This window comes from Atractosteus spatula, chromosome 15 (genome assembly GCF_055471065.1).
Source record: "Atractosteus spatula isolate fAtrSpa1 chromosome 15, fAtrSpa1.hap1, whole genome shotgun sequence".
Taxonomy (NCBI): Eukaryota; Metazoa; Chordata; class Actinopteri; order Semionotiformes; family Lepisosteidae; genus Atractosteus; species Atractosteus spatula.
Window position 1 is genome coordinate 9,900,820 of NC_142720.1, and position 13,115 is coordinate 9,913,934.

A 13,115-nucleotide genomic window follows, 5' to 3' on the forward strand; every position below is an offset into this window, starting at 1 on the left:
ACAACATTAAAAGACTTTTTATATTCAGATATGCTTTTTTAGATTTCTGGTCTTTTCTTTATAATTACTGTCGCTCTTAGTTTAGGTTACCCATATATTTTAACACCTAAAACGCAAAAAAAGGAATATACTATTGATTAAACACAAATGTATTGTCTGGAAATCCTGAATTGCCTTAACATTGGATATTGCATTCAACTTCATGGATGTGAAACAAATGACCAAAGCATTACCAACAATGTTTCAACTTTAAGTAGTGCAAATGTAACTGTATTACACCCTATTGCAAGACTCGACCAAATGCTTTATTGAAGGTAAGCTACTGCAATACATGAAAATATTTTATTTTCATTTTACAAAAAGGACAGTACATAAAATATACAACTAAGCAACACAGATGCAATGTGTACTAAGCACTTTTATGAATACACTACAAATACACCATTGCATTTTAAATGTATTATTAATAGTTCATATTTTAGATGCAAGCAATGATGTTCTATTTCTTGTGCTTATAAATAAAATTGCACAATTTGCAAAAATTGTAAATAAAATTGCATGCTATTATTCGTTTTCCATTTCTTGACCACAACAACACAACTAATGCATATTTTACAATGTCAACATATCTGTTAGTATTTCAGCTCTAATCGAATCTATCACGGTCAATTGTGAACCTTTATCTCCCTTATATGTAAACCTTAAACTTTTGTCTGCTGTTTTGTGATTGTGGACATCAGATCACGTCTACTTAATCACACATCCAAGGTGTACGTAGGATCAGCTCAATCCTACATCTAGGCCTGTTCCGTCTATATTATTGTTCCCAGAAGGGCCTCCTCCTTCTTCTTGTGAAGGAAGGGCATCATCTGAAAAGTTTCAGTTTCCTGTTCAGCTCCTCTTCTGGTCTGATCAGTCATGGGCTGCAGACGAGTCCCCAGGGCAGTTTGCTGTCAAGTCTTCTTCATCTGCAGGGCAACATAACTTGATTCAATTCCCAGCCTACAGCATGCATACTTGCGTCAACAAAAATGCTGGGCAAAAACCTATCCACCTCCTACCATGAAAAGTTTGAACAATTTTGCTTGCATGTCAAAGCAAACATTCTCAAATGAACATACTATATATAAAATTTTACTTTTGAAACATTTTTTTTTCCAAAAACAACAACGACGTTTCTTCCGTGTTCAAGGAGTGACGGGGGCATTCATTACCGTCACTGGAACAGTCGTTACCTTGGAAACGAAATCTCTGCGAAATAATAGTTCCAGCAGAATTTTTTAAAACGGGACAAAATAGAGAAGTCCACCACAAAGCAGTTTTTAAGATCTCTTCAGAGCCTCAAAAGGTCTGCATAGTTTTCAGAGAGTATAAATAAAATATACTATTGCTGAACCTTAAGTAGGTGTAAATTAAATGATCATATTTAGTTACAACAATCATTACTGCAACCTAATTCTTTTTTCTACAGAGCAGCTTAGACAAACATGAATATGAGTCATAGTGCCAGTCAAACTGTTTTCTACCGCCCTGAATAATGCAATGTTTTCCTAATGGTATGCCACTTGGGAAACACTGACCTAGAGAATTCAGGTATGTTCAGTCTATAACCTACTGAAGGAGAAAGGAATATTACAATGTTTTTTTTTTCATTTTCTGGTCCAAGAACCAGAAATGGAAAGCCTATGAAGTTAGAAAAAATACTCATCTAAGTAATAGTTATTTAAAAAAAATAATTGTTCCGAGGCAATGGATTATAGCACAGATGTATAGCTATAGCAGTACAGTACTGAAGCACAGGTACAATCAGCTAAATATTTAACATAGGCCTTCGAACTTTATTGTAGTACATCCTGCAGTATTCAATGCATTTCTCAGTCTTACCATCGTAGGATGTCCCACACCATATGCAGTAAAAGTGCACTCCCCTCAGATATGAAGTCAGAATCTGTAATTTTTCCAAAGGCTGAGAAAAAGAAAAAGTAATATTCTCTTTCTTAATCAAATAGTTGAAAGCAAAGAATATTAATAATCCTTACATTTACATAGCACTTTTCTGGACACTCCACTAAAAGCACTTTACAGGTAATGGGGATCCCCTCCACCACCACCAGTGTGCAGCCCCACCTGGATGATGTGACGGCAGTCATAGTGCGCCAGTACACTCCCCACACATCAGCTCTCAGTGGGGAGGACAACAGAGTGATGAAGGCAGTTCATAGGTTATAATAGGAATTATTAGGGGGCCATGACTGGTAAAGGCAAGGGGGAAATTTGGTCAGCACACCAGGGTTAAAATCCCTATGGTACAAACATCTGAGATTTCTGTCTGATTTCATGAGACTCTGCAGATCTTATAGCTGTCTAATTACAGCTGGCAACAATCTTAAAAGGTTTGATATTCAAGTAAGGAGATGAAATGCTTCTACACACACAGGCAGAGAGAAAACAGTATTTTGTTTCCCTTGGTTTTCTTTACAAATTTTAAGACCTATGCAGCCAAGTGAAAAGAAAGTGAAAAAGGTATTACTGACTGTTATTTCCTCTCCTTCATCTTCTTCCTGCTCAGTTTCTTCCTCCTCCCCCGGTTCCTCAGTCCCCGACACTGGCCAGTACCAGTCCTCCCTGGGGGCGTGGATCCCCTTAGGACATGGGAGAAACAGCACATCGATCCATGTGACGTTTCTTCAGAAAAATAACTAGAAAACACAACTGCTCCTGAGCCAGGCCTTGATCACCAGCAGCCACCCAAAAGAGAATCAATGCTAGGCTTTATGCACTGGTTAAACCCCTAGACATGTAAAGTGTTTTATGTAAAATAAAAAAAGTTGAAATGTGTAATGAGACTGTAAGTCCAGCCATGGTAAAACAGCCGATGGGAGATACTGTTTTGTCACTAACCTTCTGGCTGTCCAGCTGTTCACAGGCACGCTGGCTTTTCCTGAGATCTGCATCAGTTTGTCGTTCCTCCCTTTCCGTTCTCAGTCTGACTCTGAAAGGACCCAGAGCAGTGAGGAAGCCTCAGGATTTAAAAACATCCAATTACACTGTACTAAACTAGGCACTAGAAACCTTTTTCATTTGGTGAACCAGGCCTGACTGCAACATGGTTCTTCAAATAATAAATAGTTTACCCACAATATAATGAAATAAAATAACTGATAAAGATACAAGAAAGCAAATAGGGATTACAATCTGCAATACAAACAATCTGTGTTGTTCTTTGTTCTATTACCTGAAGTCATCCAATGTTCGCTTCTCGACTTGCTGCTTAATGTTTGCTTTTCGCCGGTAGTGCTCCAGCTTCTCCTCAGCTTTTCGTTTTTTCACTTCCTCCATCCCAATTCCTCCTCGATCTAATCAATAACAAGCACAGGGCTTTCCTGAAAGCTTTGCAGCTTCAGAGAGTGAAATATGTAGGATTTGAATATGGACAAATAAGGTTACCTCAGCTGGTCAAATCATACAGATTGTACAGAATGTGTTCAGACATTTACTGAATACCCACGAATAACTGGAAGATGACCTGATGATTTTAACATGACCTGTTCAAAACATAGCTTGAGCCTTTTTTTAAAAAAAAACAAACACTCATTTTCACCTTATTTTTTAATCTTAATTCACACCATAAAATAGCACCAATATTATATATTAACCAATTACATTTGTAAATGGTCAGCCTTTCCTGTTTTTAACTTCTACTTAATTTTTATTTTTTCTGACATACAAGAATTACCACAAATAAAGTTGAAAGCTATCACAAAACACAAAGTAGTATTTAATAATTATTACCTGTTTTGATATTCAATGGGATAGGTTCAACTCTGCCAGCCCCTTTAAAAACACAAACAATACATTAACCAGATGTCTATCACCACGTATAGATATACACCACATATATATTCGCAGCGTGAATGTACAGACGAGAAGAATCAAAAACAACATCATTCCCAAAGATTGCTTTGTGGACCATGGGGAGAAATTTGACAGGAATAAATAAAACAAGCTACCCTTACGCTGAAGAAAAGCTTCATCTCCAGTTAAACGGTAAGGGCTTTCAAGTCCACATGCAGAATGAGACACCGACCTTCTTTGCCGAGACCTTGACCTGCTTTGTAGCCCATCTTCTGCAGGAGCGCAAAGCCCTTGTTTTCATTCCCAATGGAGCTCTGCAGCACCGCCTCCCTCCTCTCCTGCTCCTGCTCCCTCAAACTCTTCTGCCGGCTCTGGAGGTTCTTCTCCATGTGCAGCTTCTCCTTCCTCTGCGCTTCCTTCACCCTCCTCGGCAAAGGCACGCCGGGCCTCACATCCTTGCTTCGGGTGGAGACACAACAACCAAACGTAGGACAAAGTTTTTAAACACACCAGACAGACAGGAGTGACTGAACAAGAGAGGTGTCCGGGTTTTCCAGGGTCGGTGATTATAGTATACGGTTGTAAAAATGCTATCTGTAGTCCCCGTCTATGAAAGATTTGAAGTTCTGAATACGACATTCTGTAAATTTTCCTGTTTTCGTTCAAGTTATTTAAACCTTTCTCCGATTTTCCATACAACTTATTTTAACCACCTGCAATTTTTAACAATGGTGGTGATTGAATCATTTTAATGTCTGCAGTTTCCTAGATTTTAGTACCTGCTAATCAGAACAGAATATTGTATACTGCACCGTCTAACCACAATTGGGTTTTTTCTATGCAATTATAACAGTACATAAAATCTTACATCTGATCAAGGAATGAATCCGACATATAATCATCTTCAGTGCCTGCCATCTCACTAAAGACACTTCACAATAATAACGCCTCTCCTAATTATTGCAATACAAGCGCTGGTATAGTTTTTGTTCTTCTTCTTCCCGTGTCTCACCGTTTCAATCTCGGCTAGCACCTTTGTACAACAGTAGTCAGTTCCTCAGCAATACTTTATAAAGTTAAAGACTTTATATTACATAGAAAAGGAGAAAGATTTATGGAAGTAATTTCTCCGACGGAGCTAAAAGGTTTTATTATGTCAAGGACCAATAAATATCTCTATATGTATATTACAACTTACGTCATGTTTCTAGTCGGACATATTTTAGTGTCACTTGTGTCTAGCTACCGTACTGTACGTGGTGGTGGAACTGCAGGTACGAATGAAGGGATTTGGAAAAAAATATTCGGATTTTGCTGCATTTTAACATTTTAATTTGGTGTTGAATTAACTTGACATTGTAGACAATGGGCTTAGTATGAGAACGATGTTGATGTAATTTGTGTTTTTGGTATTCTTACAAGGTTGTTTTGAATGTCCATTCATTTTAATTTCTGTGCGCACGTATGAGTAAAGGAACAGGAAGGGATGTTGTCGTTTAATAAAATATGCATTTATCTTGTTTAAAAAACTGTTTAGCGATCCTCGTTTACATAACCCATTTCTGGATAAAAATTTAGGTCACAGAACATAGACAAAAACAAGTTGCATCGCCATAGCTACATTTGAAGGACACTTAGCTTTCTTAGAAGAAAAATATTTTTTTCTTTTAATGAGGGTAATATTTATCATTTTAAAATATTCTAGTTTCTTTTAAAATTCATATAGTTTGGTGTTTCATAGATGTCATGGCGGAGTCTTGGTAAATTCGTTTACTGTCAGTGTCATAAGCTGTTTCTTATGTGTAGCTACGTTTCATTCTTCTGCTCTCTGTGTTGCTGCAGAAAACCCACGCAGAACTAAAATCCTCTGAAAAACACGAACTTTTACTCAAGGTTTTAAGATTGAAGGCTTAACCAGCACTTGAAATATCAAAAAATAAATGGATCTCTGTGATCGATTTGCGCATTAACGAGAGTACTGTCTTCTAACGCTCTCAAAATATAGAAATGCCGCAGTTAAAATACGAAATAATAAAAAGTGTATTTACAATATTGATGTTTGAGGATACAGCAAAGTTTTTAAAAAATTATGATGTAACCAAAATCGGTTTACTGACTTTTTTCATAACGCTGAGTTCTTATGTTTCAGGTAGAGACAGTCTTTATGATCTTCTAAGGGCTATTTGTTAGGTAGTTTGCGTTTTAGCTGTTTTTTTTATATTGACCGACTCTATAATGACCGTAGCGTACTAGAACCGTGCAAAAGCAGCTGCGTTTTCAGAAGTGCCCAATTTCAATTTCAAACAACAACAACAAAAAAAGATCATTTAATTTGATAAACATTAAGCATAATATGTATTTGTTCAGTAATCAAAATTGTTTGCCAGGGATGTTGTCCCTAGTCATCCTGAGGAAGTTATCTGAGGATCTTTGCATTAATAGAACAGTAGTTTTAATTGTTCTATTAAATACTCTGCACCTGTGTCTTGCATTGACAAATTTCTCTTTCCTTAACTTTGATATCTTTCAAAACAGATGAAAGAAATGGAACCATTAAAACCTGATCGTATAATCCGTGAATTCTCGACAGTCAGCCCTACCTTCTCTATATAGGTCACAATTATATAGGACAATTTCTGTGATCAAACTGTAACAGATTTCCCTTCATCTGAACAGATATTTTAGTACCCACTGAATTCTATGTGAGGTAAAAATGCTTTTCTTTTTTATTTTAATCGCTTATTCTAAAGGAATATGAAGTAATGGTTGTAGATTGACTATTGTATACTGTATTTCTGATTCTTCAAAACAAAAAATGCAAAGTACAATGTATCTGAAATATAACGACACAGGTTTTCAAACCCTTAACAAAGAAGCACAGCTTTCCTCTTCAGCCTCTGTTGTGGGTTCAGTGTACTTAATTGCCTTTATTCTTTTCCACAATATTGTTTGAGGCTTTGGCCAATGGGCAAAAATGCTATTTCTTTAATTACCTAGGAGGGTTTGCGTGGCTTATATATAGCTGGTAGTAGACCTTTATGATTAATATGAAACTGTACAAGTGAGTCTACAGTTTCACATTCATCATAAGGGTTAGTCTAATTCCAAAACTATACAGCGTCTTGACACATTAGTGTTCCCAAGCCTCAGACAATTCATGGATCTCATTTCCTTGCTCAGAAGATTGAAGTTGTTGAATCTTCTGCAGTCCCTGATAAATTATTTGTTTCAGATTCACAGAAGTGGCACATTTCAGTGTAAAGGGCACCCCGATTTCACCAGTGTTCCAGCGGCTCAACCTGTCTTCCAGTACATTGCAGTGGGATGGAGCTAGCCCACAGCCTGTTACTCAATGAAGATGCCCTGGCTCAGATTACAGAGGCCAAGAGGCCAGTGTTTATCTTTGAGTGGTTACGGTTTTTGGACAAGGTTCTTGTTGCTGCTAACAAGGTAAGTTGAGCGTCAGTACCTGATGCTAAATTTAATTCCTTTCGAATTGCTTCATTGTGAATTTTTTAGCACGATTCACACTTTTTCTACTATCAGAAAATCTGTGACAATTTTCAGACTGTCTTAAAATGCCTAGTTTTGAGTTGTAATTTGCTCGGTAGAGTCCATTGTAAGGATTGTGGTATCTCACAGCGTAATTGTTTTCTGGTCACCCGGCTGAAGCTGAGTTACTCGTTTAGTAGAGCAGAGGCACAGAGTCTGCAGTTATGGCAGAGCAGCGGTGAGCCAGGAATGTACCTCCTCTGAAGGTGTGTGTACCTCTGTTACAGGTGGATGTGAAGGAAAAGCAGAAGAAGCTGGTGGAGCAGCTGACTGGCTTGATCAGCAGTGCTCCGGGCCCTCCGACCAGGAAACTGCTGGCCAAAAACCTGGCCACTCTCTACAACATCGGGGACACCTTCACTGTCTTCCAGACCCTCGACAAGTGCAATGATATCATCAAGAGCAAGGACGACACGTCCGCTTACCTGCCAACCAAGCTGTGAGTGAGCAGTGAGCCAGCCCTGAGCCAGTGTCTGCAGGGTGTTTTGCATGCATTCACATTGTTCTGTTATAAAAGCAGGAGTGTGCACGTGCTAGTGATGTAGAGATATTGCAGAGTAAGTTGTATCATGCCATAGACACTTGAGAATCTCATAAGCCATCCTTGGTAGATTCAAGGTGACATCTTTAATCTTAGGGTTTGGCTTTGATTGTAATTAAGTGAGGTAAGTCAATTTTAAATGGTTTGTCGTAAAAATAAAATCCAGAATTGCAGTGTTGTGAGAATTGGATAAAAGCTTTCTAGTTGTGTGTGATCTCCAGAGGAATCGCACACTGTTTCTTCTCCATTTACAGCTCTCACTGGCTTCCCTCTTTCTGAACACACTCTCCTAAGCTTTGTTACCAGAACACATAGAAGGAAAAAGCTTTTGTCCAAAAAAAGTTCAGTTTTAGCGAATAAACGATAAATGTGTCTTCCAGTATGTTGCACAATTTCTGAATAAATCAATATGAATGTTAAGCCACCTTTACTCGTTTTATTGAATATAAAGCTGTGTACTACAGCATGTGTGGGTGCTGTTTTTCTTAGTTTGGATTAAGAAAAACAGCACCCACACATGCTGTAATTAAGTGTAGGTCACTCTTAATTTGGATGTAAGTAAATGAACCTTCATTAATTCTTACCTTATCCTGTCACAGCTGGAATTGACCATTCTCATTTGCCAGTTGTCCAGCTGTGCGTCATTGCAGCCTATGTAAGGTGTTCTTCCTTTGTCACAGTGCTGCGGTGGCCTGTGTCGGAGCCTTTTACGAGAAGATGGGCAGAATGCTGGGCAGCTCCTTTCCCGATACTATCAACAACCTTTTGAAGGCACTGAAAAGTGCAGAGGTACTGTCTGAATTGTCTGAACCTTAATAACACTTTGTTAGAAACTGATTTTCCAAATAACTTTGCCTATGACCGAGACGGCTAAGAGGGGGATGCTAGGGTTCCTGAACGCTTCGTGAACACGCGTTCTTGTTCCTCCTCCAGTCTCAAGGCCGTGGGGAAATTCTGCTCAGCTTACAGAAGGTCCTGAATGGCCTCGGAGGGGCAGCAGCGTCTTGTCATCGGGACATTTACAAAAACGCCCGCTCTTTGCTCACCGACAGGTCCATGGCAGTGCGATGTGCGGTCGCCAAGGTGAGGGGGAAATGAATGACAGACGCAGAATCCTTTGGGTGGAAAAACATATGGGACCTGTACCTCGTGCTTTTACAAAACAAGTCTAAAGCATCTTACAAAAATATTGTAAAAAAAAAAACTGACATCATTGATATAAAGCAAGGACAGCTTTACTTTAATTACCAGGAAACACAAATCCCACCTCTTTGAGAAGCATTGTTAGATTGTACTATATACTTTGTGAAAACTGAAGTAAAATATTAAATTAGTTTACCTAAAACACTGGAACAAGTAAAGGTTTATTCCATGCTGAAAAGAGAAGAAAAGAAACACAACGTTTGACACGGTGACAACGTTGACACCCTTCTTTGGGTGTGACACACCCGAAGAAGGCTCCACAGCTGAAACATTGTGTTTGTTTTCTTCACTTTTCAGTATGGAGTAAACCTTTATTTGTTCCTTTGCAGCCTACACCTGCTGATGCAGCTCCCTACTTAAACTAGCTAAAGAAAAATTTTTTTAGGTATTTTGGGTTTATGGCGATGTGGAGGTGGCAGTTATACTGTAGTGTTAAAATCACTGGTGGTGATGGTGTTTGTTTCCCTAACAGTGCCTGCTGGAGCTGCAGAATGAAGCTGTGTTCATGTGGACCACTGAGCTGGAAAATGTGGCCACGCTGTGCTTCAAGGCTCTTGAAGGCTCTAACTACGGCGTCCGTGTAGCAGTGGCAAAACTTCTGGGGACAGTGATGGCCACTGCTTTGATGCCTAAGCAAGCCGCTGGTAAGGACAGCGTTGTGCCCTCTTCTGTTGCTTTGCGCTCTGATCAAGATGGGAGACTGCTCAGGGTTTTCCTGAAGTACCCGCAGTTACTCTTCAGGCAAACTCGGGATCTCCTGTGGCTGATCGGAGATAATTGCATTACTAAAAATGCAGTAATAATGATCAAAAGAATATGTGCATGTAGACAGGGGTCTTCAGTATTACGTTCCCAAGGTAGGTTGATCATAAAGAAACCATATGAGCCTTAATAAGGCAACAGGCCAGTGAAGTAGGGAATGTCCAAAAAATGAGAGCATTTATCATGGAGTGCAAGGAGCACTAAGAATGATTTAATTTCTTATGTATCAGTGAGAGAATTTTAATAGCTGAGTGCAACAATCTTTTAATCTCATGCAAATAGAAATTTTGCACATGGTCTAGTCAGACAGCTTGCCATTGGTCCTGTTTTGCAATGGCTATAGAATTGCCCAGGTATCTGAAAACCCCTATGAGAAAGGGGGTAGCCCATACCGTTTCGAGTGACATCACATCCGGTTTGTGCCCCTCGGTGCAGTGATGCGTCAGAACGTGAAGCGGGCCACGCTGGAGGAGGTGCTGGAGCTGATGGCCACAGGGTTCCTGCGGGGCGGCTCGGGTTTCCTCAAAAGTGGCGGGGAGATGCTGAAAGGGGGTGGATCTGTCAGCAGAGAGGTGCGAGTGGGAGTCACGCAGGTGAGTATTCTGTGGTTCCTGTTGCCACTGTTATTACATGTACCCTGCAGTTAGCAGGTGTCCCACCCAGGCTGTAATCCTGCTGTGGGCCCTGTGCTTCTGAGATAGGCTGTCACAACCCTTACCTAGAATAAGCAACTTTCTGATAAGGTATAGATGGATCTTATTATTAATTGTTTTTTATCTTTTCATACTTATAATGAGCTGAAGGTTGAAAGGTTTCATGTTCAAGTTCACAAGTTAAGAGTGAATATTCAAGACGCCCACCTTAGTAATTTTCCCTGTGCTGTTCTGTCAGGCCTACGTGGTCTTTGTCACCACGCTTGGTGGCCAGTGGCTGGAGAGGAACTTTGCCACTTTCCTGTCCCATGTGCTGGACCTGGTGTCCCACCCCCGCGCCACGCAGACACACGTGGAGGCGGTCTACTCGCGCCGCTGCGTCTCCTTCATGCTGCGCGCCACGCTGGGCAGCCTGCTGGGCGAAAAGGCCCAGATCGCAGCCGGCAAGGAGATATGCCAGGCCATCAGCAAACAGATGAGAGCCGTTGGTAAGGAGCTTGTTGATGGGGGGGAAATGTCAAGGTTCAGAGCATTACAGAGTAAGTACTTTTTTTTGTACTTTTAGTTTGCTTGCCTTCTTTGCAGTGTTTGCCTTGTCGTGCTTGCTTGCCTGTCTGCTCTCACTTTTTTTGTCATGCAAAAATGAGGAAAATCACACCGTTCTTTTTCTCAGCATCTACAGTATGTTCTCTTCACATCTTTCAGATTAACTACGTTCAGTGCTGATAAAATACTTTCAGTTGTATAAGAAATCAGCATTTGCATTAAAGAAATAACCCTATGGGCTGGTGTTGTCTTTTATTTCTTAACATGAGAACTTCAGTACAGCTGGGGTATCCATCATCCACAGCCAACATCACTTCTGTTGCTTCCTCAAAGACTTAGCTCATGTTATGGTGTAACAGTCATTGACTGTGACACCAAGCTTTAAGAAAACCATGCCAAAGTTTCAATATTTTTATTTGCTTTGCTTTTTTTACCTTCCAATATTCTTACTCTGTGATTTGCTTTGAAACCAGTCTTTGTGTGGTGTGTTCCAAAGCTGTTTCTGTTCTGATGCAGAAATCACTGTCTGAATAAAAAACACCCGTTTCTTTGACAGTTTCCTAAAACATCTGGGCTCTGAAGTTTGGCTTTTGTGTGTTCTGACATCATGACGAGACGCAAACTGTAACTTGATGATGGTGTTTGTAGCAGTTTTCCAGTTTTGCTTTGTTTGATTACATATGTTTTATGTTTGTTATTCCCCTGAAAAGAGCAGTTGCAAACACCAGAATGTTTGAAGCTATTAAATGCAATTATTTGCAAATCAGGCTAGCATTGCAGAAGTTAAGTCTCCACTCAGCTACGTCATGCATAACCCCTAAGATTTCAATTAGAAAAAGAAGTGATGAACTTAGCTCCACAGGCCAAAGAGAAACATTTCATCTGTACCATGATTGACTAGATCCTCTGCAGTACCTCTTAACCACACTGTTGCATGCTATTCTTAACTGTATTTTAAACTCTTGTTCATTTATATTTCAAACCCAGAATTAAATTTTCAGCTTGCAAACTGGGAAAAAAAAAACTTCCAACTGTTATAATGGACAAGGATAGAACGATCGTCTGTCTTTGAAGTTCTTTGTCCGGTTTAAGATACGATCCAGATTTGATTGCACAGATGTATTCAATCATATAGACTGAGGCTTTAACTGAGGAATTCCTCACCAGAGCTCATTGTAACATTGGATATATAAAGTATGGCTAAATTATCCAATATTTTTGGAAAAATGGTAACCTAGAAATCATACCATTTTTAATTAATATTGTAATAAGAGGTACATTCCAATTGTATTTTGAGCTACTGTTATTGAAATACTACTATAGAAGCATCATAATTATCATTTTTGATTACAAAGGTTCCAAATTATGTACTGTATTTGAAAAGTATTGTAATTTGTTTTTATCCACTATCAAAATTATTACTCAATTTCTTATTATTCCATAGCCATCCACAAAGCACACAAGCCCAAAGCGGAGCTGTGTGAAGGTTATGAATGATTGCAGTCATCCTTGTGGGAGTTTAGGTGCTATCAGTAATTTTATACTCAGAAATGATTATTTCTCCTTCAGGGTACAGTTCTTGCTTTATCATGAGGAATTGTGTGATGTGAGATAGTAAGGGTGACCGGTTTTGTGGTCAGAGCGCTTGTTTGACCATCTCCGCCTTGTGACCCTGAAAGCGGATCAGCGATGAGGGCGCGAACGGAACGCCGCTTCTGGTTTGCTCATTGTGGCTGTGGGCAGCCGGGAGGGCGGTGCTGGTGTGTGAAGGCGGGTTGAGCGTTAAAGAGGCCTCGCCTTTGCGTTGCAGAAGCGGTGGTGAACGACGCCAGCAGCGAGAACAAGGCGGGGGCGGCGGACGTGTCGGCGAGTCAGCACGTGATGGTGTGCGCGCTCAAGGAGCTGGGCAGCCTGGTGCAGAGCCTTAGCGCCACTGCCTCGCCTCTGATACAGGAGCCCTCCATCGGTGGGTATCCAGCTGCAGGGCCTGAGCTGCATGCAGT

General features: G+C 40.1%; 2 protein-coding genes across 4 annotated transcripts in view; one reads left to right on the top strand and one right to left on the bottom strand.

Annotated features, from left to right (window-relative positions):
* Positions 1-328: 328 nt before the first annotated feature.
* On the bottom strand, positions 329-4,877 carry gpatch11 (G patch domain containing 11). Its single transcript, XM_088934338.1, has 8 exons — positions 4,724-4,877; positions 4,088-4,314; positions 3,793-3,834; positions 3,236-3,356; positions 2,902-2,992; positions 2,535-2,642; positions 1,885-1,966; positions 329-968 (listed from the first exon to the last, which is right to left on the bottom strand). Exons 1-8 carry the CDS (start codon positions 4,771-4,773, stop codon positions 913-915), a joined length of 777 nt encoding a protein of 258 aa, XP_088790464.1. The 5' UTR covers positions 4,774-4,877; the 3' UTR covers positions 329-912.
* A 2,221-nt stretch (positions 4,878-7,098) lies between these two features.
* Positions 7,099-13,115, top strand: part of heatr5b (HEAT repeat containing 5B) — a 33,780-nt gene continuing 27,763 nt past the window's right edge. For 2 of the 3 annotated variants that reach the window (XM_088934060.1, XM_088934062.1), the window contains exons 1-8: positions 7,099-7,305; positions 7,635-7,846; positions 8,629-8,737; positions 8,882-9,031; positions 9,624-9,795; positions 10,349-10,506; positions 10,805-11,105; positions 12,923-13,078. In XM_088934060.1, coding sequence (XP_088790186.1) covers positions 7,180-7,305; positions 7,635-7,846; positions 8,629-8,737; positions 8,882-9,031; positions 9,624-9,795; positions 10,349-10,506; positions 10,805-11,105; positions 12,923-13,078 — 1,384 coding nt within the window. In that variant the 5' untranslated portion in view covers positions 7,099-7,179. The remainder of the gene's footprint in view (positions 7,306-7,634; positions 7,847-8,628; positions 8,738-8,881; positions 9,032-9,623; positions 9,796-10,348; positions 10,507-10,804; positions 11,106-12,922; positions 13,079-13,115) is intronic. The other variant, XM_088934061.1, reaches the window with a different exon arrangement.

What these genes read in the sequence shown, in the direction of transcription:
- gpatch11 (XM_088934338.1), bottom strand. Translation starts at nt 4,773, where the DNA reads ATGGCAGGCACTGAAGATGATTATATGTCGGATTCATTCCTTGATCAG. An exon ending in GATTCATTCCTTGATCAGAT is followed by an intron (nt 4,315 to 4,723) that starts GTAAGATTTTAT and finishes CTCCACCCGAAG; the next exon opens with CAAGGATGTGAGGCCCGGCG. An exon ending in AACAGCTGGACAGCCAGAAG is followed by an intron (nt 2,643 to 2,901) that starts GTTAGTGACAAA and finishes CCATGTCCTAAG; the next exon opens with GGGATCCACGCCCCCAGGGA.